The 26,070-nt window shown below is 51.3% G+C and overlaps 7 protein-coding genes across 7 annotated transcripts; 3 read left to right on the forward strand and 4 right to left on the reverse strand.

Moving 5' to 3' along the window:
• Nucleotides 1-258: 258 nt before the first annotated feature.
• CkaCkLH20_11616 (uncharacterized protein) lies at nucleotides 259-1,754 on the forward strand (the record flags this gene model as incomplete). Its single annotated transcript, XM_038894330.1, has 7 exons — nucleotides 259-543; nucleotides 599-612; nucleotides 666-904; nucleotides 958-1,008; nucleotides 1,061-1,212; nucleotides 1,329-1,419; nucleotides 1,561-1,754. The coding sequence occupies 7 exons, from the start codon at nucleotides 259-261 to the stop codon at nucleotides 1,752-1,754; spliced, it is 1,026 nt and encodes a 341-aa protein (XP_038740405.1).
• A 564-nt stretch (nucleotides 1,755-2,318) lies between these two features.
• On the reverse strand, nucleotides 2,319-3,689 carry CkaCkLH20_11617 (uncharacterized protein; the record flags this gene model as incomplete). The annotated part of the gene is made up of 4 exons (XM_038894331.1): nucleotides 2,319-2,802; nucleotides 2,857-3,260; nucleotides 3,319-3,423; nucleotides 3,486-3,689. 4 exons carry the CDS (start codon nucleotides 3,687-3,689, stop codon nucleotides 2,319-2,321), a joined length of 1,197 nt encoding a protein of 398 aa, XP_038740406.1.
• Nucleotides 3,690-7,260: 3,571 nt separating this feature from the next.
• On the reverse strand, nucleotides 7,261-8,061 carry CkaCkLH20_11618 (short chain dehydrogenase reductase family; the record flags this gene model as incomplete). The annotated part of the gene is made up of 1 exon (XM_038894332.1): nucleotides 7,261-8,061. The coding sequence occupies one exon, from the start codon at nucleotides 8,059-8,061 to the stop codon at nucleotides 7,261-7,263; it is 801 nt and encodes a 266-aa protein (XP_038740407.1).
• Nucleotides 8,062-10,281: 2,220 nt separating this feature from the next.
• On the forward strand, nucleotides 10,282-12,161 carry CkaCkLH20_11619 (uncharacterized protein; the record flags this gene model as incomplete). Its single annotated transcript, XM_038894333.1, has 3 exons — nucleotides 10,282-10,377; nucleotides 11,164-11,540; nucleotides 12,044-12,161. The coding sequence occupies 3 exons, from the start codon at nucleotides 10,282-10,284 to the stop codon at nucleotides 12,159-12,161; spliced, it is 591 nt and encodes a 196-aa protein (XP_038740408.1).
• A 1,690-nt stretch (nucleotides 12,162-13,851) lies between these two features.
• Nucleotides 13,852-14,510, reverse strand: CkaCkLH20_11620 (uncharacterized protein; the record flags this gene model as incomplete). Its single annotated transcript, XM_038894334.1, has 2 exons — nucleotides 13,852-14,037; nucleotides 14,115-14,510. The coding sequence occupies 2 exons, from the start codon at nucleotides 14,508-14,510 to the stop codon at nucleotides 13,852-13,854; spliced, it is 582 nt and encodes a 193-aa protein (XP_038740409.1).
• A 724-nt stretch (nucleotides 14,511-15,234) lies between these two features.
• CkaCkLH20_11621 (pyoverdine dityrosine biosynthesis) lies at nucleotides 15,235-17,005 on the reverse strand (the record flags this gene model as incomplete). Its single annotated transcript, XM_038894335.1, has 3 exons — nucleotides 15,235-16,067; nucleotides 16,125-16,538; nucleotides 16,597-17,005. 3 exons carry the CDS (start codon nucleotides 17,003-17,005, stop codon nucleotides 15,235-15,237), a joined length of 1,656 nt encoding a protein of 551 aa, XP_038740410.1.
• Nucleotides 17,006-18,715: 1,710 nt separating this feature from the next.
• On the forward strand, nucleotides 18,716-23,562 carry CkaCkLH20_11622 (MFS monocarboxylate transporter; the record flags this gene model as incomplete). The annotated part of the gene is made up of 7 exons (XM_038894336.1): nucleotides 18,716-19,615; nucleotides 19,673-20,082; nucleotides 21,430-21,522; nucleotides 21,583-21,842; nucleotides 21,902-22,034; nucleotides 22,088-22,874; nucleotides 22,927-23,562. The coding sequence occupies 7 exons, from the start codon at nucleotides 18,716-18,718 to the stop codon at nucleotides 23,560-23,562; spliced, it is 3,219 nt and encodes a 1,072-aa protein (XP_038740411.1).
• Between the last annotated feature and the right edge of the window lie 2,508 nt (nucleotides 23,563-26,070).

Genomic DNA, 26,070 nt, shown 5'->3' on the forward strand with positions numbered 1-26,070 from the left:
GTGGTAACGTGTGCTGATAGTGAGAATCCTAGTTCTCAAATGTGCCACTTGGCTCGATTTCATTATCCGCCTGTGAGTGTGTTTGAAGTGCGGGATGTATATTATCCAAAGAAGTTCGGTCACGATGAATGATAAGTGTTACCTCTCACTTCAACACATCCGCTGATCGTTTGGGAGGCTCTTCCATGAAGCCGAGGGTGCAGTCTGCTGTAAAGTCTGAGAATCAATCTTGCTCCTGGGTTTCTACTCTCCTTGGCCATGAAGACTCCCACCCATCTCCTCTCTGCGGCCCTTGCCATCGCGAATCTCAGAGGTTCTGCAGCAGCACCTTCCAACAACTCCCAGCCAACCTCTTGTCATGGGCCGCTGGTCAGACATGAGTGGCGGCAGCTATCCCTGGAGCAAAGATTGGAGTACATTGGTGCTGTCAAGTGCCTAATGTCACTGCCTTCTGAGAACAATGAGCTGTGGCCTGGTGCGAAGTCCCGTTATGATGACTTCCAAGGCCTACATATCTATGTCACGGAGAAGGTTCACTTCAACGTAAGCCAACCCTGATATTCAGTTACCAGTTCTTCTTTCTAACACATGGAGTAAGGGTCCATTCCTCCCGTCAGTTCTCAGCCTCTCATTACTCGCCTGAGCCCTCAACTGACAAGCTTTAGTTGGCATCGATGGCTGCTTTACCTCTTCGAGACCGAATTGCGAGACAAGTGCTCTTACCAGGGCAGCTTGCCATACTGGGATATCAGCCTTGACAACACCGAAGAAACTTTCGTGCGTTCGCCGGTCTTTGACAATGTGTACGGTTTGGGTGGAAACGGGCCATACATCGAAGACCTCAGTGACGAAGAGGAATTTCCGACTAAGACGCCTACCGAGATCCCGAATAGAACTGGTGGAGGTTCGTGAAACACTTCGCGCGAGTCACGACACACATGGCTGACGTGTTTCCAGGATGTGTTGAGCAGGGCCCATTCGCGAACCTGACTGTCCCCATGGGTCTTGGTATGCCGCAACTCACGGTTCACTTGAGGATCATGTTTACTGATCGCCGCAGGTGCCTCCGTCGAATACCAACCCCACTGCCTCCGCCGCGATTTTAGCCCAACTTTGGTCGCAGGCGCATTGTCCGACGAGGTCATCGAGCGTACTCTGTCTGCAGAAACGTATGACGAGTTTAACCATCACGTCCAGGGTTACAGTTTCGAAGTCAGTGGTCTAACCCTCCATGCGGGGATGCACTTGGGCATTGGTGGCCAAGTTGGGGAGGCGAGTAGCACCATATTCGCATCTGTATAATCTCACAGTACTTACCTACTGGATAGAACGCTGATATGTACTCCTCTCCGGGTGACCCGATATTCTACTTCATCCACACTGCCCTGGACAAGATATGGAACGACTGGCAACGTAAAGGTGAGCCTTTTTTGGTCTATGACACTGTCCCTCTCCAAAGTATCTCCTTCTATCCTATGTCCTCGATTTGAGTTCTATATCAAGGGAGACATGACAGCGTCTTACTCGGAAGCCTGCCGACTAACACCGCTTCGCGCGTAGACTGGCCTGCGCGCAAAACTGCCATCGGTGGTCCAGACGCCATGTTCGCGTACCCGTTCAACTTTTTCGGGGACGTCCCCTATGAAAATATCACCCTCCAGTTCCCGCTGAGCTTCCCCATGTTTGGCAGGGACATGCTTGTCAGCGAGATGATGGACATCAGGGGTGGTCCTTTCTGCTACGACTATCAGTAACCTTATTCGTGAGCCGCACAAAGCAGGGCCTGGTCTAAGTTTTGAGATTCTCAGGTCGACCGTTGCGAATCAGAGATGGGACAAAAGAACGGGTTTGTCAATAAGAATCTTAGTTGATAATCATAATCCTTCATCATCAGTAATCACGAGGGCAGGACGCATCGTACTTGAGCTGGAGGAGAATGTCGGGGAGTAACACTAATCAGATTTCAGATAGACTTTTGTGACAAAGGTCAATACCAGCCACCATGTCAGTATCACCGGATAAAGTTCCGCGGTCCAGTCAGAAAACGGTTTTATCGCCGAAGGCTGCGACTCGTTTCGCCGAAGACGGAAACCCCAATTGATACTCTATGGACGACAAAGGCGGCTTCGCGAGGCCAAGACGATGAATACTGGGGAGGCTGAGACATGTCGTAGGCTTACGGGCGTTGTCTGAGTAGCATCCGTTATCCCGAGTCGTTCGTTCTTCGTGACTAGGATCCTGGATGATGGCTATTCTCTTTGTGGCTTCTAAGATTCGTATCGTGGAATAAACTCGAATTTCATGGTGGTATCAATAAACTACAAACGACTAACAAGGTGATCCTGGGACTCTTGGTCCCCAGTCACCCTTCTAAACCGCTCTGACATAAACATCTTCTCTGCCGGCTTCCTCGGACTCGTGTCCGCCTCGACTTTTGTTGCTCTCGACAACGGGGACTCGTTGTATAACTCCGACCACCGCACAGGACCGGCATCCTGGCCGGGAGATTTCGTGGATTTTGTTGGGGTGATGTTGCAGAGCTCGGCGGGCGACTCTTCGTCGCCACTAAACCTTCTGATCTCGGAGGTGATTTCGATTTCTTTGGTGATGAAGATACTGCCTAGGCTCAGCTGAAGAGCTGGCCAGAAAACAGGCAACGAGGCGCAGATAGTCGCCAGGTTGACTTCGACTGCCGCAAGAACAATCGGTACGCATCCGTACCATGACGGGTCTAATGTCGGGTATGTGCCGGCTCTAGAATGCGTGATGCCAATCAAACGGAAAATTCCAAGAATGTTTACACTTGAAGATGTATTAGCACAGTTTTCACAGTTTCTGTATCGACCAAAAACTTACAGAACACCCATGGTGATAAGACCAAGTAAACCCAGCCGTGACTTGGCCCTCAGACCACGCTCCATAAACAGCTTGATGGGTATTACGAACACAATGAGATCCAGCGCCACGTTAATCCCGACGTGACTCTCAAAGGTGCGTGCAAAAATGACAGGATCGTGAGAGCCGAAACCCCATCGATCGTTTGTCACCGCGGTCAGGTTCCAGAAGGCCGAGATGGGGAAACACGGGACGAAGGCCAGGAAGGTGTATGCGAGGCCCCACAAGGCGGTGATGTAGATGACGACGATGGTGATGAATCGGGATTTGCTGCCTTTTTCGAACATTCGAAGGTATTGAAAAAGCAAAGCCAGCTTGATCAATGCTGTGGCCATTGGGTATGCACCGTTGCAGACATAAAAGCTCTGTGATATCTCTTGTCAGCACTGGCGAGATGTTGCGCCGCAGATGTGGTTGCCATACCCTAACAAAAGCTTGCATACCACCAAGACCGAGTGGTAGGAAGTGCTGGCCGAGGCCGTAGTTCGTAGCTACACATGTTCCCACAGACAGCAGCGTGCTGGAAAACTGATATTGATGTTAGTTATGTCAACTCAGCCACGCGCCATGTGAACAAGAAGTCGGCTTACCAGTACAAGCACAACGAAAAGGTCATCCCATCCCGGACAACGGGCAATGAAGAACCGTACGTAGAGTCGAAAGATGCCGCAGATCCAGGAAAAGATCAGAAAAGATATGACCATACCAAGGACTGCCGGTCGCTCGTTCAAAACTGGTTTGGGATCGCTCAGGTTGTCGGCCTTGCCGAGCAGATCAAGAATGGATTCGCCCATTGGCAGTATCGGTTTTGGCCTCCTTCGTCGTTCGCATACTCAAATCCCTCCGTCCCTCTTCGCCGCGAGGATGAACGAGCTACCCAAGTGAGTGGGATGTCGTCTGCAACTGCGTTTGGTTGAATTTGGCGCGGGTCTCAACCCAAAAGAGTTGACGGCTGTCAGACAGACCACAATACACACGTAGAGGCAGAAGTGAAGAGAAGGAGGGGGGAGGGCAGGGAATGATAAATGTTCCGCCTCAGTCAGTCTCACCCACCGGCCTCTCGAGATGAACCCGACCAGGGGGTTAGAGTAGCTCGAGAAGGTAGCGCACGCCACACCTTGCAGGTTGGTTCGACCTTCTTTTCTTTTTGTTAGCCGTCAGCATCGGGCCCCTGCACACGTGGGATTGCCGTTCCGGAAGCGGTTGGGATAAACATGATTAGCTTACTTTTGCTTCCTGGCGAACACTTGTTTCACTTGATACAATCTGCACTGGCATTCTGGCAGTTTTGGGAGGTTGAGGGGGAACAAAGGCGGGCATGATCTGCCCATGACATTGACACGGCAAGTGGGCATAACTTTCTGTGACGACCACAGTACAGCTTGCCACAGCACTTGTACAAGGTTATTCAAGAAGAAGTTTATCCTGCGCTCCTTTCATTTCCCGTTACAACACGATCAGATGATTCAGATTAGGGTCAAGAGCATCGGCTGAGGAGTTCCCCAACTTTTGCTAGCGATGGAGACAAGAAATGGCCCACAAGCCGATCAGCCGATCTGATGGATATGGGTACGATTCATCTCAAATGAAAGGCCAAAAAATTAGCAAACCGGTGCGGGCTGTAAGGTGAATTCACGAAAATGTTCCTTTTCCTTGCCCCGTTTCTTCCTTTCCTTCGGTTCTCATTCCATTCCTTCTTCCGCAGCATTCTGGAGACCGCCGGGCCAGAGCGTGCAGTGTGCAGGAATGCAAAAACACGTGTACCAGAACGCGAGGAACGAAGCACTCGGAGCCGTCCTCGGCAAACATCGTCTCATCACAACTCACAGGGGCCGTGCTCGGGTGATTCCTTGGCCTCATCTTGGAAACACAAAAACATTGCAACACAACCCCAACAATGGCTTAGTGACCTCGGGGACATCGCCTTGCAGACCGTCCTTCCTTTCCTGGAACGTTGGGGCAGAAACGAAGAAGCATCGATGGGACGAACGAATGCACACTTTGTCACTTGCAGCAGACAACACCAATGACTTGACACATCTTAGCTGTGTTCGTGCAGCCGGCTCCCCTGCATACAGCATCCCTCAAACGAGGGGCATTGGCGAATCACTGCGGGGGTATTTGGCGTGGAGGGTTCGCTCGGACAGCCGCGGCGTCGGACCGGCCGGGGGCCAAGAACAGTCCGGGGTCTCCCTAGGTGTCGCTCCGTCAAGATCTACGATTCTAAGCCAAGTGGGACTGTGACGACAGCTTCTCCCCGTCTTCAGTCGCATCCGGAAGACGTGCCTCTTTATCTTCCTATCCCCCTGCCGGCTTTCCTTTCATCCTCACAGTGGTCTTCGGGCTTGACGGCACAAGAAGCAGTCTGAGTGAGACACGATGAGGGGACCCGAAATGATCGACGCCGCTTGGAAGATCTGGCCACTGCTTTGGGCGCCGGAAGAAGAAATCTGTGTCAGGCTGATACTGAGCGGTTCTGAATATATCAAATCCAATCCGAGTTGCTCAGGACTGTTGCTACGATTCAAGTCGGCTGAACTTGGAGTACCGTCTTGGATGATCAATGTAGTAGATTATTGGCCGTGTTTCCTGAGTGCGGTCGCGTGGCTAAGGGCTAATTAGCCCAAATCATACGCGATCTTGCCGGGCCAACACCAAGCGCACTGCAACGCCGTTGAATCCAACAAGCACTATCCGTATTCCGACACGACCCAAGATATTGGTAACACGACCGAGTCAGAGTGCATACCATGAAACTACTCTCATGGTAAAAAATGAGACCATTTCTCAGGCATAAACTGATGGTGTATGGGTTCTTTGAAGCGCCTGGTAATGCGCCATGGCGCAGCAACTGGGCACGCCTCAAGCCTTTTGTGACGTCGCCGGCCGACGGTTACTCAGCATATGTATCATCGACCATTGAACCGAAGATCTCATGACGCTGCGAATCTTAGTTTGTCTGGCAGACGTTCGGAGATTTTCATCTTGAAGGTACAGATATTGTGTTGTGAAGTTCAAGAAGCCATCGCCATCGAACATATAGGGCGTTTACGGAACACCCAAGTATCAAGAATCTGCGTGGAAGCCTTCGGTAGGATGTTCCTGTTCGACCAGAACGTGAGGTTTCAATAGCGCCCTGTCAATGCTATTCCTCCCGAAAACCTAGTGCACAGCTGCCATTCGGCGGCATCCTTCAGATAACGAGGATACATAGCGCAAAGAATGATAATCGATGGGGTCAAAATGTCTCGTACGAGACTGAAGCCCAGCACTCCAAGCCATGTAGGCCAGTGCGTCGTCGCCGGCTTTCCTGCCACGCGATCCTAGACGCATCATGCCATTCTGACGACCCGCAAACCCCAGCCTCACCGGCATCTATAGCCTCGCCTTTGCCACATTTGTAGAACCGAGTGCTTTGTGGAGTTTCCTCCGGCGAGGAGGGCAGGCGGGCCAAAGCGCCAGCCGCATTCTGGATAGAATGCGGCCTGGCTCGGTTCCATGGCGTCGAGGCTGAGCGACGGCGGCTTATCGTCCACGTGAACTAGGTGCGGTTCCGGCGGTCCGCAAATCAAATTTATTAGACGCGAAATGTATATTCTCGGCCGCAAGGCTCTCGGAAGTTGGAATCGCGTCTCGATGCTGTGCGTCGACGTCCGGATCGAGGATCGGCTGGTGGAGGCCGTACTGTTGCGAGCCAGAAACCTGGGATTTCAACGCTGATGGCGCTCCTTTTCGTGTTAGACAAGATATTAAAGGGAGCTAATACCGGAAGAGATGTCCGCATACTTTCGGGGCTATTGTGTGTTTGATATGGACGGAGGAACGCGTCCTTTCAAGGGCAAGACAACCCGGCAGAGACGGCGAGGCGCATGTTGTGGAAGTTTTGCTGCCCGGAGGTCGCTATTGATGCATAACACGAAGGAAAAAAGACCGGATATCAAATATCGCTTCTCTGTCAATTCGAGACACACAAAGAGGTTGCTATTTGTCAACGTTTGGCAGAATGATAGGTGACGCGATGAAAATTGGCGGGCGAAAACGCGGAGAAGGATGGAGCGGCGGCAGTTTCTAAATGGATTACATAATACACGCCCATATCCTTTTCTCGGGTTCGGCCAGAGCTTGTACTCTTTATTTCTTTTCTCTTCCCCATCCATCGTACTACATTCATAACGATAAACCAACTCGAATTCAACGGCTTTAAGACACCGAGAATTGCTTAAGGCCATGTTTAGCTGCGGCAAACAACAGCCTGATATCATATCTTTGCAAAGTTCTGTCGTCGTATTCTTAGATTCCATCTTCGTATTATTCCTACTCTCGGCTCAACTACGCGTAGACAGTTCTTGATCGGCGACCACGTGTTTACTTCAATAACATTCCCCCTTCCACATGAGCTGTTGTGCCGGTGATAAAATGGTTCTTCATGAAGGACAAGTAAGTCTCAGCCAAGTCCTCCGGGTCTCCAACTCTGTCCAGGATGGAGGCGTTACGGAACATCTGCATCACCGCCTCTTGTTCTGCGCCGGAATTCTGCGTCACATAGTCCAGCAGCTCTGTTTGCACGGCTCCAGGCGAGACGAGGTTCACTCTCACGGGTTTGAGCTCGACTGCAAGACCCTTCGCCAGCGCATCCTTGGCACCTGACACGGTCGCCCGCACCGCATAACCGGGAACTGGCTTGTACGCGCCAACTCCGCCCGTCAACGTGAAAGACGAGGTGTGTTCCCGCTTCAAATACTTCTCCGCAACCTTGGCCAAGATGGCGGTGCCGATGAGACGAGTTTTGCTGAAGTCGTGTATGTTGTGCGGCGTGGCCTCCTGCAACAGGAGAGATCCAGAGAAGACCTCTCCAGCAGTCTCGACCACATGGTCGACAGAGTCCCTTCCGCCGTTGGTGACAAACTCAAAGAGCTCCGTGATGCTGGTTTCGCAGTCTTCGCTGTTGAGGTCGACCGTGTGACCGCGGATTCGGTCTGTGGCGTCGGGGTATGATGCTTTGAGTCTCTCGATCGTCTTGTTGACTTTGTCCTGGCTGCGACTAGCTACGACGACAAGGGCGCCGAACTCCACGCTAGCTTCCGCGACGGCGAAGCCAATGCCGGATGTCCCGCCGACTACGAGGACGGACTTGCCCTCGAGCTTGTTGATGTATTTGGGTGCCATTATGTTGATCTGATCGTGAGCCGATATACTTTCTTGACGTGGCTAACGTAGAGTTGAATAGTTCCGACCAGACTTTGGGGCTTTTATATCTACAAGACTCTGACAGCCCCCAGCTTGAGTGAGTCTGTCGTGAGGTAACGATCATGTCAGATGGTTCCCGCAACTCGCTTCTCGTGATATTGGATTGGGCTAAACTCCGTAAGTCCATCGAAACCCGCGAAGTTGACCCACTGTTACCGCGCTGTATACGGAGTGAATTTCGGTCACCCACTGACGGCCCCGGGCATCGCGAGTCGCGCCGGCTCCATCGTCATGGACTTTAGACGATAACTCCGGCAACTCCACCCAACAACACCAGCAACAAATAGGACATTACACCTGCAGAGTCTGGGCATCAAAAATTGGTGAGCCAATGATCACAGGTTAGTGATTCAGCCTCGTCATAGAGTTCTTGGGCGCATCCTAGACGAGATTCCCCATGAAGTCCTTCTCAAGAGGAATGATAAGTCCTGTCCAAGCCCACAAATGTGAAAAGAGACAAAAGACAACATCCATTTCGCACCAACAATGGATCCCCTTGTACATCAGCTACAGTCACGCCAAAGATGCGCCCAGCTTGAAACTCATCTGCGTATCTGAGAGTTGTCGTTCCAAGTCTCTCATGCCGAGAGATAGAGTTTACGTTTAGGAAGGGCTTCCGCCGATGGACCGTGGACGATAGCACCAGCGTTTTAAGGCCAGTTGTTTGTGCGGCAGTTAGTGAGAATTTGCTAGCGCAGATCGATGAAGGCTCAACTGTAGCTCTTCATGAAGCCGATGCACATCTTGGACGTGCGATACGGGATAAAGCCTTGGATCTGGGACTCCGTTGTCTGGATACGACGTCGTCCCCGAACGAAAGCTAAGCAACATACTTGCATCCAGCATCAACCCCTCGAATGATCCAGAATATGCTTCCTAGATAAACACAACTGTTCATCAACTTCGCTCCTAGGGACACGACTCGTGATCAATATCACCTGGTGTCGTGTCTTCCCGCCCATTGTCAGTATGTGAGGGGGAACAGCTTCTCAAATTTGAGTTTCGACTGGTCTATGGATGATCTACTAGCTGTCGGCTTAAATGTTTACTTGAGGCCTCCAATGCCTTGTTGCAACATCGAAGTGTCAGAGATAGCCGGAAGGCACTGGAAACGCTACGTTACTCAACTGTCGTTGAATTCTCCAACAACGCCGACATTACCATCGCTGTTCAACCATCCAACCCCATGAATGTCTTCAGAAACTACAAGACCTAGTTCTTGGTCGGTGCCAGTGGTCTCGGCCGGTCATTCTGCAGATTGATGGTCTCTGCCGGCGTCAGGTATCTCATTCCCACGACGAGGAACATACAAGGGCTGGAGGCATCATGGATCCACGAGCTCGAAACCATGGGCGCAACAGTGTGGCTTGTAGAAGACGATGTTGCCGATAGACCTGCCTTGGAAACCGTTCTCTTAAAGAGGTATCACACAGGGTGCCTTCTGTCCGTGGTGTTGCCAACGCAGCTATGGTCCTCTCTGACAAACCATTCGGCAATCTGACCGTCGATGGCTTTAAAGTGTTCAATAGGTCAAAGATACAGGGCGCAAAGAATCTCGATGAGCTGTTTCGAAACCACAACCTTGACTTGTTCATACTCTACTCGTCGCTTGCCGGTATCTTCGGCAACCGGGGCTGGGGGTCATGCTAATTACTCGAGCACAAACGCCTTCATGGTCACTGTGGCGTAACATCGCCGAGTGCGAGACCTGCCTTCCTCTGTTATGTACATCGGGTCGATAATCGGACTAAACATCATGATAAACTCCGAAGCCGCCAAATTCTTCCTGAAACAGGGCTTATTTATACCGGTCTCAGGAACAGACATCCACAACATATTTCTCCAGTCTATTCAAGTCGGACAACCCAATAGCAGACGCTCGTCAGAGCTAATCACTAGGTTGGGCCGCCAAAACTTCTCACCAACTACAATGAAGCATTTCTGGTTCAGGGACACCAGGTTCAGCCACACGTTATTGAAGAACAGCGTCAAGAGGAGAACATTCGCATCACGGAGCGAAAGACGCTTCGTTAAAGACTCTAAGATTTCGTAACCCTAGAGATAATACTGCCTATGGCTCTAGGAGAGTTCTGCATCAAACTGGAGCATGTGCTGGCGGCGGCCAAGGGAACGATCTCAATGTCTCAGCCTCTAACGAACCTAGGCGTCGACTCCCCCATTCCCGTTCAGATCCGCTCATGGTTCGAGAAGGAACTAGACGTTGATGCGCCGGTTGTAAGAATTCTGAAAGCGGCTTCCGTTGAGATCTTATGTGCAGGTATTGTGGATAGCTTCACTTACTCTGCGACTGAGTCTATCAACAACCATGAAAAGGTGGCGAACAACGGACCAGTGGCCCTACACGCAAACACCAATAGAGTAACAGAAAGTCACGTCTCGGTTCACAACGGTACATCAAAGTCGGAAACTCATACAAGTACCAATGGGCTAATTTATACCAACTCGATAGAATGGGAAGAAGAGACAAGACTCGATTTTGAGAAAGGCCCGCAACTGGCACTTAAATTTTCAGACACAAGAGGTTGTTGATGGGCTCAATGTTATTCTCACTAGGCCACCGGATTCCTGGGTTCAGTGATAGAAGCTCTTCTGGCGGAAGAGTCCATTTCAAAGGTCCGTTGTTCGGCCATTCGGAAAGCTGGAACTCTTGATGACTGGCAGCCAAGTCAGCCTCTCTTGGCCTCATCTCGAGTGAGGTGTTATAAAGGTAACCTCAATCTTCCACGCTTGAGACTGTCAGATTCAGACTTCAAGTAGCTCTCCAAGAGTGTTCACAATATCGTGCACAACGGCGCTGATGTCAACTTTTTCAAGTCGTACACCTCAATAAGAGCAGCTAATGTAGGGTCAACTCGGGAACTTGTCCCGCTGGCCCCTGGCCGCATGATTCCCTTCCACTACGTGTTTTCCGTAGCTCTCACCGAATTGACGAACATGGAGACTCTCCGGTCGATATCTATTTCTGCTTACCGGCCTCCAACCGACGAATCCGGTGACTAGGCGGCATCCAAATGGGCCTGCGAGGTCTACCTGGAGAATTACGCCCGCGAACTGGGTCTGCCGATGTGGATCCATCGGCCGTCCTACATCACCGGGATCAACGCTCCCATCACGGGTATCATCGGAAATCTCTTCGAGTACTCGGTCCGCGTCGAGGCGACTCCGAATGCTGCCGGCAGGGGTGGGCTTTTTGACATGGTCCCGGTCGAGGAGGTTGCGACTGTGATTGCCAGCTCAGTCAGCCGGGATAAGATGGTGGCAAAGAAGAAGACAAGGGCATCGCTTCCTGTCTACGTCCAATACGGTGGTCAGGAGGAAGTGCCCGCTGGAAACATCATAGAGCATTTGGAGAAGAAGCATAACATGAGCCTTGAGGAGTCAAGTCTGGCGGATTGGCTGGCCAGAGCGAGGGCTGTTGGTCGTTCGGAGTTGGTTCCGGTTCTTGTGGACAGCATTGCGACGACTGGGCATATTTTTCATTCCGTCTCTTGTCAACACGAGGGAAAATGGCGTTGTTTTGTAGGATGCTCTTCAAGGCATTTCAACAAGTGAAAGTACATCGAAATGTTAGCCATTTCATGTTGTGGCAGGTATGAAGCATGAAATTACGGTAAATGGCGAAGTAGACCCCGGGCCGCTACTAAAGACTGCCTGATAGTGCCCCTGCAGCTCATTTTAGTGATTAAACGCAGAGTCGCTGCAGGCGGAGGTATTGAATTGAGCTGTCCGAGTCCTGAGTCGTGTGCATTCAAGGCCCTAAGTTCGTCAAGGGTGATACTCGACTGGGGCCGCCGACGCCCCGGAAAGCATCCAATACAAAACTACAGCGGTTCCCCACGTCTGACCAAGTGACGGGATCCATTACAGCTAAACCTATCAGTCGTAATATTGAAGACGACTATGTCTCGAGCCTGAATAAAACACAGGTTAACAGCGATGAGGACTCGCAAAGAAACGGTCTGCGAAGAGTGCAGATCACGGAAGCTGGGCGTAAGTGAGAAGAACCAGGCAAATTTTTCAGGGCCGTTCACTGACTTGTCGACGCTTAGTGCGATGGGAAGCAGCCGGCTTGTTCCCAATGCCTCATGTCTGGATTCAATTGTCCAGGATATCCAAAGCAAATCATCTTCAGGTCTCCTATATCACCGGGCTCTGTCGAAAGAAGCCGGCGCCCGAGATCTCAACGAGCCCTCAATCCTGCTGCATCTCGCCGTGCTGCTCCGAAGCCGATGACCGTGTCTCGCGCGTTGGCTTGGCCGCTTCGCGATGTGCTATCGTTATGCGTCCAGAACTTCGTCCCCGCTGGCGAGTTAGGCATCATGTCGAATACTCCCAACTTATCACAACCCAGGATCTGCGGAGCTTGGATAGAAGTGCTACCTGGACTTCTTGGTAGTCAGCAAAGCGATGACGGTCTGCTTCCGTCGGCTATCAAAGCTCTAGGAATCTCTCTCACCTCGAGAGGCCCCGATGGTTGGGCTCCGACATCTGACGCTGTAGCGGCGCATTCATCCGCTATCAGAATCGTGAGGCGCACATTGCAGCAAAACCAAGATTTCGCTCACGACGAGATGGCTGCGAGTATCATGTGTCTTTTTTTATCTGAGGTATTTTTTCGTATCTCATTATTTGTCGTATCTCTCATCATACTGATGATGTACCCAGAAATTACTTCCCACATCGGTGTCGGCTTCCACGATCCACGCTGGAGGCATCGGGGAGCTCATTCAACTGCGCACGCCAGCGTTCTATGCATCGGGAATTCCACACAGGCTTTTCGTTGGATTCAGGCCGATTCTGGTACGATACTGAAGCCGTTCTCATCAATAAGACTTCAAACGTGCTAATTGACAAGATTCTTCACTCATTCATCACTCGAAAAGGGACATTCCTTGCAGAGAGTGCCTGGCGAACAGAACCATTCCGGATCGTCCCTGCGGATCCGCTACAAGCGCTTCTGAACGAGGCCTGTGTTATCCCGTCGATTTTCGAGACGCTTGACCTGGCGCGAACATGGCCCCCCGACGCAGACTCTTTGGTCGAGCAAGCTTTTCTTCAATTCAACGCTGTTCTTTGCCGTCTTAATGACTGGTACAGAATTACCGGCTCTGCTTTTGATGCTTTCTTTGAAGCAAACGCTTGCGGCGTTACCGACAGATTCCCTAATATCAGCGCAGCAAATTCTCTGACTCACTACTGGGCATTTTGGATTATCTGCGTCGCACACATCAGGGGCCTAAGGGCCGAGTTTCCCATGTTGCAGGCCCATCCGACGCTTGTGCATGGCCTAGCACCGGACAGCAACGCCATCGCCCAAGAGATTACCAGGTTGTCAATCAGGATTCTAACCAGCGCGGAATACCTCACACGGTCTGACATGAAGCTCTATGGAATCGCGTCAGCACCATTTCCTCTGCAGGTTGCAAGGAGCGCCCTAGAGAAATTCCAGATCACAGATGAAGATGCTAGTACATTGCTCGGGAGGGTTTCTGCAATAGTGCTGGGGCGGGGTTACGGACATGAGTTCTTGCAGAATACCAGCCCTCTTATCATTTAACAATGAGTCGCTACGTAAATGGGTTGTCCATTTTGACGCTCAGCTGCCCGTAGTATTCAAGCAGGTGATGCCGGTTGCAAGTTTGGCGCACATCATTTCTTCAGGTTGGATTAACCACCGTCTACGTGCCCTCACACGATATCCTTGCTTTGAATGACAGTACCAAAAGCATCCGCAATCTCGGCAAGACTGACTCTCTTCAAGTCCTCTGCAGTTGTTCCTGGGATGTTTCTGTCTCCAATGGCATCCTCAACGGCAATAACGTCCCAGCCCTTCTCGCTCGCCTGTCGTGCAGTTGTCGAAACGCATACGTGAGCCTGCAACGCAAAGGTCAGCCGAAGTCTCACGGCGTGCACGAGGAAAATAGGCGCAAATAAAGTCAATCTCCACTCACCATGTATCCAGTCAGCACAACCTTGCTTCTAGCCGTGGCCTTCAGCAGGTCTTGCAAGTTGGTGTCGGTAAACGATCCAGGGAAGTGCTTCGTGACTACACTCTCGCCTTCGAGGGGCTTCAGCTCTGGGAATTCCTCGGCCAGCTCCGTTCCGGGCGTGAAGACAGGAGCGCCAGACGGTACTTCGTGGATGACGTGAATAATAGGTGCTTTTGCGGCACGGTATTTCTGAAGAAGAGACACAAGAACAGCACGAGAAGACTCCACGTTCGAGATTGCTAGCTTGCCGCTGGCGTACTCGTTCTGCGCATCGATGATGACTAGAACGCTGTCATTCGTAGAAGCTGTGGAGGCCGACAAGCCGAGCATTGAGCGCATTGAAACTGGTGAAGCCATGTTGAAAGCCAGATGTTTGGGTTATGAAAATGTTGTGATATCGAAGTTCAAGCAGCGAACGTTTCTGGGGAGTAAATCCTGTTATAAATCCATTTAGGAAACCTCATCGGCATCTCGAGCTCCGGGCCAGAGACACCGGAACTACGCAGGGATCCGCGGCCGAAGTGGGTCTGCATTAAGCCGAATGAGGTAACATATTCCGCCAAGACCGATGGCTCCGCCGCCGGGCCGGGGGCTGGCAGGGTCAAGATGTTTTCAAAGCAGTTCGCCGGGCGAGCTCGAAGACGAGGACCAGATTCACGGTCAGTCATCGCTGAGTAAGTTCCTAAAGAGAGATTGCTTGTAGTGAAGGCTTCTTTCGAGATATATGCAAGTATAGAGCCACCTTAGGCCTACTACCTAGTAGGAGAAAAAGAGTTTGGTTCAGGTTCTGGGCTTGAAGTTTAGAAGGAAAAGTTGGATCAGTGTGCTGAGTCGAGAACACTCTCTAGCCCATTGTGAGCACCAGACCAAGCAAGCATGGAATAATGATGTAGGATTTATGAAGAATTCTATCCCAGTACTCTTCCTTATACCCAGTATTAGGTGCAAAAAAACTGCGAAATCAAACCCAGGACGCCCCTTTACCGATGCCATTTGATGATACGTAGAACATTCATCCACCCATGACTCCCTATCCCAATTTTTGAACAACCGGCTACCTATGCATATGCTGTTTCATATTCTAGAAAGCAGAAGCATCAGCGAAACCAATAGCCTTCACAGGCTGCAGCTTCGCGAGCTTGGTCAGCTTCTCCTTCGCCGCCTCGCCGAGGTTGACGGCACCGGACCCGCTCTCCTTGGGTCTGACCTCGATACCACACGGGTAGACGTGCTCGATCTCGACATTCTCGCCAAGGTCGAAGAGCTCAGACTTCTCACGGAAGCACCAGGGCTGGCCGTTTCTCACGACCAGATCATGAGTGTCCCTGACATCGCGGGCGTGCAGGGAGCGGTAGCCGCCGTCGAGAGAGACAGCAATGCAGCTGTGCCAGGGAGTACGGGGGAAACCCTCGGGGTTGTGCTTCTCAACAAGCAGAGGCATCGAAAGCTTGACAGCACCGCTGGAAGGGTGGATAGAGAGGCGGACGTAGTCGGGGCAGGTGGCCAAAATGATCTTAGTGAAGGACTCGGCGCGCATCATCATCTTCATGGCGACCTCCTTGACGACCTTGCGGTACTTGTGGCCGGAGGTGGCATGAGCCGCAACAGGGCTGTTGCGGAGGTCGACCTCGAGGAAGCGGATGAAGCCACGGTAGGTCATGAGGGTGTCGTTGTCGGTGTCGATCATCTTGCGAACCTCCTCAAGGGCGTTGCCGAACTGGGACTCGAGCTGTCTGCGAGCCTCGGCGACTTGCTCCATGTACTGCTCCTTGGTCATAGGGCCCAAGCCGTCGGTCATGCCAAGGAAGTCCATGACCCGAAGGAGCTTGATGCCCTTGTAGCCCTTCTTCGCAGCCATGTCCATAAGCGTAGAACCGTACTCCCAAGTCTCGTCGTCTGAGATACCGACAACGTCTAGTCATAGTTAGTAGCCGTTTGGTGTGAAAACAAAGTTTGGGGTTGGGAACATACCGTTGAAGACCAAACCATCAGTGGCAATGTGAACCTCAGCGCCGCCGCTGTAGACTTTGCCAATGTCTTCGCAAAGAGCGTTCATCCTGGCAAGTGCCAAGTCCTCGCCCAGGTCAGGCAAGACACCAATAACCTTATCGACACGGTTGATGCTCTTCCACGGGAATGAGGGAATGATCATCTTGATGGGGACGTTATCCCTGATGTATTGCTCCACGCGAGGGAGGAACATCTTGCGACCAATCCAGGTGTGCTCGGTCTCGCCCTCGGGAAGAATATGTCTGCCGTATTGCTGGAAAATATCCATGATCTTGTGGGCAATCTCAGTCTCGCTGGACTGCTCGGGAGGGGGCGTGGGGATAGAAGCAGGACGCTGCAATGTGATCTTCTCGTCATCTGCAACAATGAAGTTGTCTATAGCCAAGGGGTTAGGCGCCGTTACAAGTTCAACACGTGGTGGGTGTTTGCTTACCCTGCTTTGAGGCATCTTCCAGCGAAAGTGCGGGACCTGTGGTGATGCTAACGGCTCTAAGGGGGCTCTTCAAGTCGGATGGGTTAATGGGAGAGCCTGGGACGGCGTCGTCGGAAGCCAAGTTGATGCTGAAGGCTCTGAGGGGGCTCTGAATTTCGACCTCGGAAGAGTCAATGGGGGAACCAATTTCCAGATCCGAGATCATGTTGATGTTGAACGCTCTCAATGGGCTCTTCAGCTTGGTTGTGTCGACTGGTGAGAACCCAGTGTCCAACGTAGCCAAGACACTCTTTTGCCAGCTCAAAGGAGCTTGAACCTGAAGCAATGGCTTAGGCTTGGGCTTCTCGCCCGAGGTTGTCTTCTGAGGCTCATCGTGGTTGATAGCCGGGGCGGGGGCGTTGATAGCCATTGTGATGTTGGAAAAAAGAAGAAGAGAAAGCTGTATAGATTTGGGTACTTGGCTCAGGAAGTCTCTGCTGTGAAAGGAAACGGGAGAAGGAGTTGGTGTTCTTAAGAGAAAACTTGTGTAAGTTGGTTTGGTAGTAGTGATTGTTGTCTTGAACGAATCCCCAAGCCAGACACCTGGCGATATTCTTCTTATACTTCAGAATCGTCGTTCTAGAAGGCTGAGGCCATCCCCACTCGGCTTTGGTCTAACAAGAACGAATGCATGCAGTTTGACGAACGGAGACTTTCAGGCTTGACATTGAAGCAAACTGTGGCGTCCGGCCTAACCCGGCTGGGCAGACCCCAGAATCCAGAAGCTGGTTTCTGAACACGTCGAACACGTAAAGTCTGGGCCAAGATCAACATTCTTTCAGTCTAGCTGTGGCTGATGGAGCTGCAGTGTGAGCGTGGCTGCATTCTGACTTAAGGTTCAGTGAAGCTCAAAATAGGACTAGATGAGAGCGCCACATTCATGATGGAGGCTAAGTCTTACCTCGTGTTAGTCAGAGACGGGCATCCCGACCGACTGTCACCGACAGCGCTGATCAAACTGCCTTGGCCTAATATTATGGACCCAGTCGGGCGACCAAAACACTCCGGCCGTCGTCACCACGTTGCGAGTTGCTTTGCAGGCTCTCGTATTCTGTATTCCCATGTACCATTGCGTCGAGGTGAGTTGTCCCGCGGCCATGGTACTTCGAAGGCGCAAAGTCTACGCCTTGGAAACCGACGGGGATTTTGTCCGTCAAGTGGGGTCCGATTGAGTTAATATTGCACTTGGCGAAGCGGTTACGATCTATGTCGATCACCGCATCCAAGGATGGATGTTTACACAGCTACGAGAGGGTCCAGCTAAGTCACATATGGAAGCCCTGGCCAATTTCTGTTACTGAGGTTTTGCCTCTTAAGGGAAAGAGGCTCTCGAAATAAAAATATTCCATCGCTTGCATAGAAAAGTATCAGCCAAGCCAAAAATGTGGCTCCCTTTGTCAGGTCTCATGGCAAGGGTCTCCATCCTTGTCAGTCGTGACACTTAAGGACACCGTCCAATCATCAATCTCCCGCTAGATCGTATGCGATCATCAGATGCCAAGGACATCAACAGGTTGCAAGGACTATCCCTCTAGATATGCACACCAAACCGTAAGCGTTACTGCGGCTGCACGTAACTAGCCGTCGGCAACTAGTGTCTGCCCAGGCGTGATCAGCCGGTTGTAAGACACAACATATTCTAGCGTTTCTTATTTGCATGTCTAGGCACGCACGGCACGGCACCTTCTTAAGGCTGGGGCTCCAGGAAAGTCGAGGTGTTCTCCCGGCCACTGCTTGAAAGGACATGGAGTTTTGTAACACTATTGACGTCCTGATGTGTGAGAGAATCTAGGCTGAGATGGCTTAGCATGGCTTCGCCGGTGTTGTGATCGAGGCTGGTCAAGGCTGGTGCTAATGGTCTATATCCGGTGCATGTGGACTTCACCGACTTAGTCGCCGTAAACGGACCGGCAACTTTGACATGGAGCGGTTGAGATATTCAACATTTGCTTTTGTTTACACCATGCCCCCGCCCGTTGACACTGATGATGCTTCATCAAACCCAGCTTCCAAGTTTTGGCCCCTATCAAGCCCACACATACCAAGGCCATTTCCCTGAATCGTTCCCAACATCGCCGCAATGGAGAGACATGTTGCTCCTCCTGCAGTCGAATACGGTGCCCAAGGTGCAGATGACGACCACACGACTCTCGCCGAAAATCACCCTACCGACAGCCACAAACAGACCAACATGTTGAGCAACCGAGAACTCCAAGCATACGAGCCGGATCAAAGAGACTCTCAACAATCATCAACTCATACTGACGAGGAGAAATCTGGCGCCATCGTTGATGGTCCTGATGGCGGCTTCGTCGGTTGGATGCAAGTCCTGTCAGCCTTCCTCCTCGTGCTGGATGGCTTCGGCTTCATCACGGCCTTCGGCGTCTTCCAGTCGTACTACGAAATCCAATTACCGGGCTCTACAGCATCTGATATCTCATGGATTGGTTCCATGCAGATCTTTTTGCTCTTCCTCCTCGGAACTGTCAGCGGGAGATTGATCGATGCCGGCTACTTTCGGGCTACGCTTATTACGGGATTCGTCTTCCAAATCGGCGGCATCTTCGGGGCTTCTTGGTCCAGCAAGTATTGGCACTTCCTCCTTTCTCAGGGAATTGCAACGGGTATCGGCAACGGCATGCACTTCACGGCGCTCGTCTGGCTGGTATCCCAGTACTTCACCAAGAGGCGTGGACTCGCACTAGGCATAAGTTCCTGCGGTGCACCCATCGGCGCTGTCATCTTCACAATCATGGCGCAACAGCTGATTCCCAAGGTCGGAATCGCCTGGACCCTTCGATCAATGGGTTTCTTGATTCTGTTCGACAGCATCATCATCTTCCTCATCTCACGCCCGAAAGAAGGCAAACGGTCATCCGGCCCACTCTTGGAGCTCGCAGCTTTCAAGGAACTACCTTACTTGCTGTTCACCATCGGCATGTTTTTCACGCTGCTCGGCGCATACTTCGCCTACTATTATGTGAGAATAGCCTAGTTCACCGATCTTACTGTCTATCCAATACTAACTTCACACGAGGTGCCTCTGTTCGGTCGCAAGAACCTGGGGCTCAACAATAGCGGCGCGCTCACGATTCTCATCATCATGTCAGCCGTGGGTATCACTGGGCGACTCATCCCACCCTACTTTGCGGATCGATCCATAAAGCCCCTGAGGACTCTTGTCATCTCAACCCTTCTCAGCAGTCTCAACGTCTACGCCTGGATCGGGGTTCACTCTTCCACTGGGCTGACAGTCTGGGTCGTTGCTTACGCCTTCACTGTGAACGCCGTGCAGACCTTGTTTACGGCGTCTATGGGCGAGGTTACCTCGGATATGTCTAAGCTTGGTGTAAGAATCGGCATGGTCTTTACCGTCGTCAGCTTTGCCTGCTTGGCCGGTCCGCCCATCGGTGGAAGCCTCGTCACGCTTGGGCATGGCAACTTCTTGTATGCGCAAATATTTGCTGGAACTACGATGCTCGTTGGCGGTTTGCTGGTGGCGCTCGCGAAGATCAAGCAAGTTGGCCCGCGGGACTTCTGGCGGATTTCGCATCATTAGATCCTAGAGAGTCCTACGGCACGAGGTTACGGTCTGCTTGATTCATGGCGTTGGACAGTGCATTTGGTCTTGGCGTTGGTCTACTTCGCTGCATTTCGTACGGATGTGAAGTTTAGCATTGGTTTCAGGAGTCATTGGGCACAGGAAAAGATAGATTGACATGACTCCTGAATTCTCAGGACAGGATTACACGAATCTCACGTTCTCAATTCCATGCAGACCAAGACCATAGTTCTCACGCGATGACAGTACATGGGATGACATACTTGACAGAACTTTGGCACTTATGCAAGGTTGCAGATCTCCAGAGCCGCGTTCCTTGCCTGATCCTTGTCTGCAACGTAGCAACGGTTGGGAATTCTCACGTAACAAGCAATGCCCACCGAAGCGCCTCGTGACGCCTTTGTGAGACCACGATGCAAATCCAGTCAGCTCAGTGTGTTTTTCTTCACCGCTGCCATTTGCTCTTCAGTCTCTACACGTTGAGCCTTTGGCATTTGAGTCACCATGAAGTTCCCGGGCGAGACAAGGATGGACGCTATTCCAAGGTGGTACCATGACTCTATTTCAGGGTCTCAGCCCTGCAGGATGTTTTCGGGCTGCGGTCGATAAGCTCGTATCTGCCGTCGCTACAGAAACTACATGCAAGTCATATCGACCGGTCCATGGAGCGCATTTTCTCTGTCTCGCTCATTTCATGTTGGTATATCGCACTTGGTCCAATCCGGGCTATGAATCAAAACGGGATGATGTGGCGCCTGCCCAGCAACAGCTCGACCTGTCTTACAATGGCCCCGCGAACTTGCAGCCATTGCCACGACGCAAACGTAAGACAGCCTAAGCTTTCTTTGTCTTGACGCATTGCCTACCACTCTTTCAACCCAAGACATACGATTCGAGTCCCAGGGTCGCTTTGCCCGAGCTGACCAAGTCTCCTTGTTCCAAGTTCTAAATCCTTCCCTTTCGCTCCCGCGCTTGGCATGCGTAGCGCCACGACGCTCTCCAGACGTCCTAGACCATTATCCTGTGCTCCTCGGACACTAACTCTGGCATGAAGCTTAATTGTGGCTGTGGTGATGTGTTCTCAGCCGTAACAATCCGATGGCATCTAGAATGGGGTTCCCGACTGGCCAGACTCGCCCGCATCGTGCAGCGGCGGTTCCTGGAATAACATAAAGGTCAGCAGGCCGTGTTCCTTCAACTAAGAGGGGAACACCGAGTCTGACCATTATCAGCAACTTCTCTACGCAATTGGTTTGTGGTGATCGAATACACAGCCTGTCACTCGTCGTCCTAGGCAAAATGAAGTCCGTAACAGCGGCGCTAAGGTACGTTCTGCAGTCGAGCTCCAGGCTGATGAAAGGAAATTTACGCTAAAACTGCCTCAGCCTGTTTGGCCTACTTGCTGGTCTCTCGCATTCGGTGCACGCACATCCCCCGGCTTCGGTTCAGGCCTCCGCAACCTACCCCGCTGCATCCGGCTTGCCCAAGTGGAGAGACTACGACGACGACGACGACTCAGACAACCAGAAGGCGCCGTGGGGTAGCCGGACCTGCAAGTCAAACCCGGAGAACGTACCTGATACCGGTGTTGTTCGGAAGTATGAGTGGACAGTAGAAAGGACTTGGGCAGCTCCTGATGGATTTGGTGAGTCACATCAAGCCGTCTTACCTTCGGCCCGTTCCTTGCCTAACGTTGCAATACAGAACAAGAGCTCCTTCTGGTGAATGGACAATTCCCCGGGCCCCTCATTGAAGCCAACTGGGGTGATGTTGTGGAGGTGACTGTCCATAACAACATTTCCGCTCCTGAAGAGGGCACCGCGATTCACTGGCATGGGTTAGTTCCGACCTCAACTCTGCTTGTCAACCAGTCTGCTGACTTTGTCTTAGGATTCACCAGCAGGACACGCCCTGGATGGATGGTGTCTCCGGTATCACTCAATGCCCGATTGTACCGGGAGGTAGCTTCACATACCGTTGGAGGGCCTCTACATACGGTACAAGCTGGTGGCATGGTCACCATGCTCTTCAATATGCCGGCGGACTTTGGGGCGCGATTGTGATCCACGGCCCGACTTTCGTCGAGTACGATATTGACCTTGGCCCCGTTACTCTTTCCGACTACTATCACCGGGGCTATGAAGGAATTGCCATGGGCGCCATTTCCACAAGTTCCAATGAGAACGTTACCGTCCCAGCCTCCGCCAACCAGATGATCAACGGCTTGAACCCCTACACCTGCTCTCTATCTCCTTACCAGTTCCCATCGATCACTAACGCTACATGTCACGACAATGCCCCGAAGCCAGAGTTCACCTTCCAATCAGGCAAGGCCCACAAGCTCCGCCTGGTCAACACTGGTGCCCAGGCCCACCAGATCTTTTCCATCGATGATCACAAGCTGATTGTGACGTCAATGGATTGGACTCCCATTGAGCCTTACGAGGTTGACTTCCTTGCCCTCGGCGTAGGCGCCAGAGCGGAGGTTATTGTCAAGGCCACTGGCGACCCCAAGTCAGCCTACGTTATGCGCATGAGAACTCGATGTGCCACGACTTACGTCTGGGAGACAAATGCCACAGTATTCTACGATCAGGCGTCGCCAGACACTATTCCTATTTCTAATCCTGTGGACCTTGGACCCAACTGGCCAGTCCAAAATGCAGCATGCGGCCACGTAAGTTTCCATAACTCGGATGTACTGATGCCCGCTGACCGTATGCTTCCAGTATGCTCTGCCGATGAAAAAGCCAATTTTCAAGAAACGCGTTCCTAAGCCGGACATGACCGTGTTTTACAACGTCACCTATGAGCAAAACGCGACAGGAAACCATTTGTGGCTGATGAACAACGTCACATTTCAGGCTGACTGGGCTCGGCCGTTGTTGCTGGAGGCTGCTGATGGTCAGACTGACTATCTTGCCCAGCCGCAGCACATCCTGACCACGGTGCCCGAGGATGTCCGTCACGTCAGAGTGGTCGTCCAAAACTTCTTCTCGATTCATCCCATGCACATCCACGGGGGAGACTTCCAAATACTCGCCGAGGGTGACGGATTCTGGAACGGCAGCATTCTCCACAAGAAGAACCCTGCTCGCGCTGATACCGAAATGCTTCGCCGGAATGGCCATCTCGTCGTTCAATTTGATGCGAAGAATCCGGGCACCTGGAGCTTCCACTGCCACGTTGCCTGGCACGCCAGCCCAGGTCTCATAGCCAACTTCTTGGTCAAGCCAAAAGCAGTTCAGGCCTACGATATTCCTCAGGCGGTTCGAGACACTTGTGACGCTTGGCACGAGTACAAAAATGCTGGTGGGGAAGGTTCCCTGCCGTTTGACAGTGGCCTTCGGAAAAGATCAGTCTAGTTTGAGATATTCTTGAGGAGCATGGCGTCAAGGTTAGATTTTGGGGGTTGGGCACGATGCATGTTGGGAGCTTGGCGTTGGAAATCTTGTGTTGAATAAATTAGATGACTACGAGATTTTCTTCCTTCTTTTTCTCTTTTTTTTCTCTGGCAAGCTATGAGCGCGCTTTTTCTTTCACGTTTACTTCTTATGTATCTGAATTTGCTTGATTTGAGCTTTCACCGTAAACTAAACGGCAAGCAATGAGAATAATTGTCGTTGTTGTTGTAGTATTCAACGCCTGCTTTAAACCTCTATGAGGCATAAGGCGTCCGTGCCGGCAGTCTACTAAGGATATGCATCTATATATAGTGATAGAAAGCAAATATATAGATTCAATATACACAATTGAACGCAGAATGCAAACAGATGAACCAAAACCAAGTGAATCAATGAGAATAAGCCACAGGATAGGGGCACTATTCATGCGTATGGATCTGCAATACATTTTAAATCACACTTTATATTATGGGTGCGTCTAATGATATCTGGTTTAAAGCTTTGTCCCCGCATGACGGCAACTTGTATCGAAGGGCCTTCGAGGTTGTCGACAACAATGACGGGATAGCCAATGAAATGTCTCATTCGACTAGATAGCTGCTATCTTAAGGAAACTTTTGAAATCAAACGCCGTTGATATGCATGCATCCTAGATTAATGCCTGGGATATCGGCGATGTCGCCAAAGTCCAGTGCTTGACTTGTAGAGTTTAGCGGCGCAGTCGAAGAGTCCTGCGCGCATTTCATTGAAATCAGACAAAATGCACAATGGCTGTGAAGTTCATTACCTGCCTGTATCATGTTGATGGATATCTTACTTCCTTCTTTCCAAGCTGATATTAACCTTTCGGAGTGGTGGTCTGCGAAAATGTGTTTGCTAAACATTAAACGACTAGTTCAAATCGCACAGTAATGTATAGGCTCCTCATTGACCATTTAGCCGCTGCGTTATTGTATCGGCTCATGAAGTCCTGTGCTACAGCCTTGTACTGCTTGATCCCAAATTTTCGCAATACGAATAGTCTCATACGTCTGGCGATAGCCACACGTAAGCCACAATATAAGGGTACTCTAGCCACTGCAGCCTCATGCTCCGGAGGTCGTATCAACCTACCTCCTGCTCACATATGCAAAGAATGTAAGCGCCAAGACTCTTACCCCTCATCCATGGACTTTCGTTGAGCGCCTGATTTCCATTTTGATACCTTTTTCCACTCTTTTCTTCGACGTGTCAATCCCAAGACACCAAGATGAAGTGTTAATGATCACTTCCACCGACAGTCGCGTGTTCACGCTCCCTGCAAGAAACCGACTTTCTCATTCCAGACTTCGCCTCGAGGAAGCATTCGCTTTTGATTCATCACCTCGCGGCGATATCAATTGTTCCGGTTCTGAGCCGCCATGGTCTCCGTCGAAGCTCTCGATCGGAGTGCCGACTCCTATACCATTGGCTGGATCGCTGCGTTACCCATCGAGCGAGCCGCCGCTATTGCGATGCTCGAGAAGAAACACGATGAACCAAAGGGCTTTATTAGGCATCCAACCGATACAAACATCTATGCTTGGGGCAGCATAGGAGAGCACAACATTGTCATAAGCTCTCTTGCCGCAGGCATTTACGGGCTCACATCGGCCGCTACCACCGCATTAGGTCTGTCAACTTCAATTCCATCCGTTCGTATCGGTCTCTTGGTTGGAATTGGAGGCGCTGTTTCTCGGCCGGACAAAAATCGCGATATTCGTCTTGGCGACATAGTTGTCAGTCAGCCGGACGGAAGAACTGGTGGCGTTTGCCAATACGATTTGGTGAAGGCGAAGTCCGGGAACCATCGTGAACAAAGAGGTTTCCTGGGAATGCCTCCAATCGTGCTATTGAAAGCACTGTCAAGCATTCGGGCAGACCACGAAATTACAAACTCAAAAATTCCACACAACTTACAAACCATGCTCCGGGAAAACCCCAAGATGGCTCGGAGATCGGAAAACAACCCTGGCTACTGTCACCAAGGATCTCATAACGACCGACTTTTTCATCCATCGTACGATCACGTGGCTGGCAATGACCTGGATTGTAGCAGGTGTAATGCAAGCCATGAAATTCAACGCCAACCTCGAAGTTCTACAGATCCTGAGATTCATTACGGCGTCATTGCCTCAGGCAATACTCTCATAAAGGATGCTTCTACTCGCGATCAGATTATAGCCGGCATAGGGGAGGACTGCATTTGTTTTGAGATGGAGGCTGCAGGTCTAATGAACTACTTTCCGTGTCTTGTCATACGAGGCATATGCGACTATGCCGACTCTCACAAAAACGATCAATGGCAACGATACGCTTCTGCTGCTGCAGCAGCATATGCAAAGGAGTTACTCAGCTACGTTCCAGCAAGAGAAGTGCAGAAAGCCAGACGAGTGATAGAGATCCTTGAATTCGGTTAGTGTCACTTCTCATCTTCCATTCGAGTTGTTT

Source organism: Colletotrichum karsti (genome assembly GCF_011947395.1).
Source record: "Colletotrichum karsti strain CkLH20 chromosome Unknown Scaffold49, whole genome shotgun sequence".
Classification (NCBI taxonomy): domain Eukaryota; kingdom Fungi; phylum Ascomycota; class Sordariomycetes; order Glomerellales; family Glomerellaceae; genus Colletotrichum; species Colletotrichum karsti.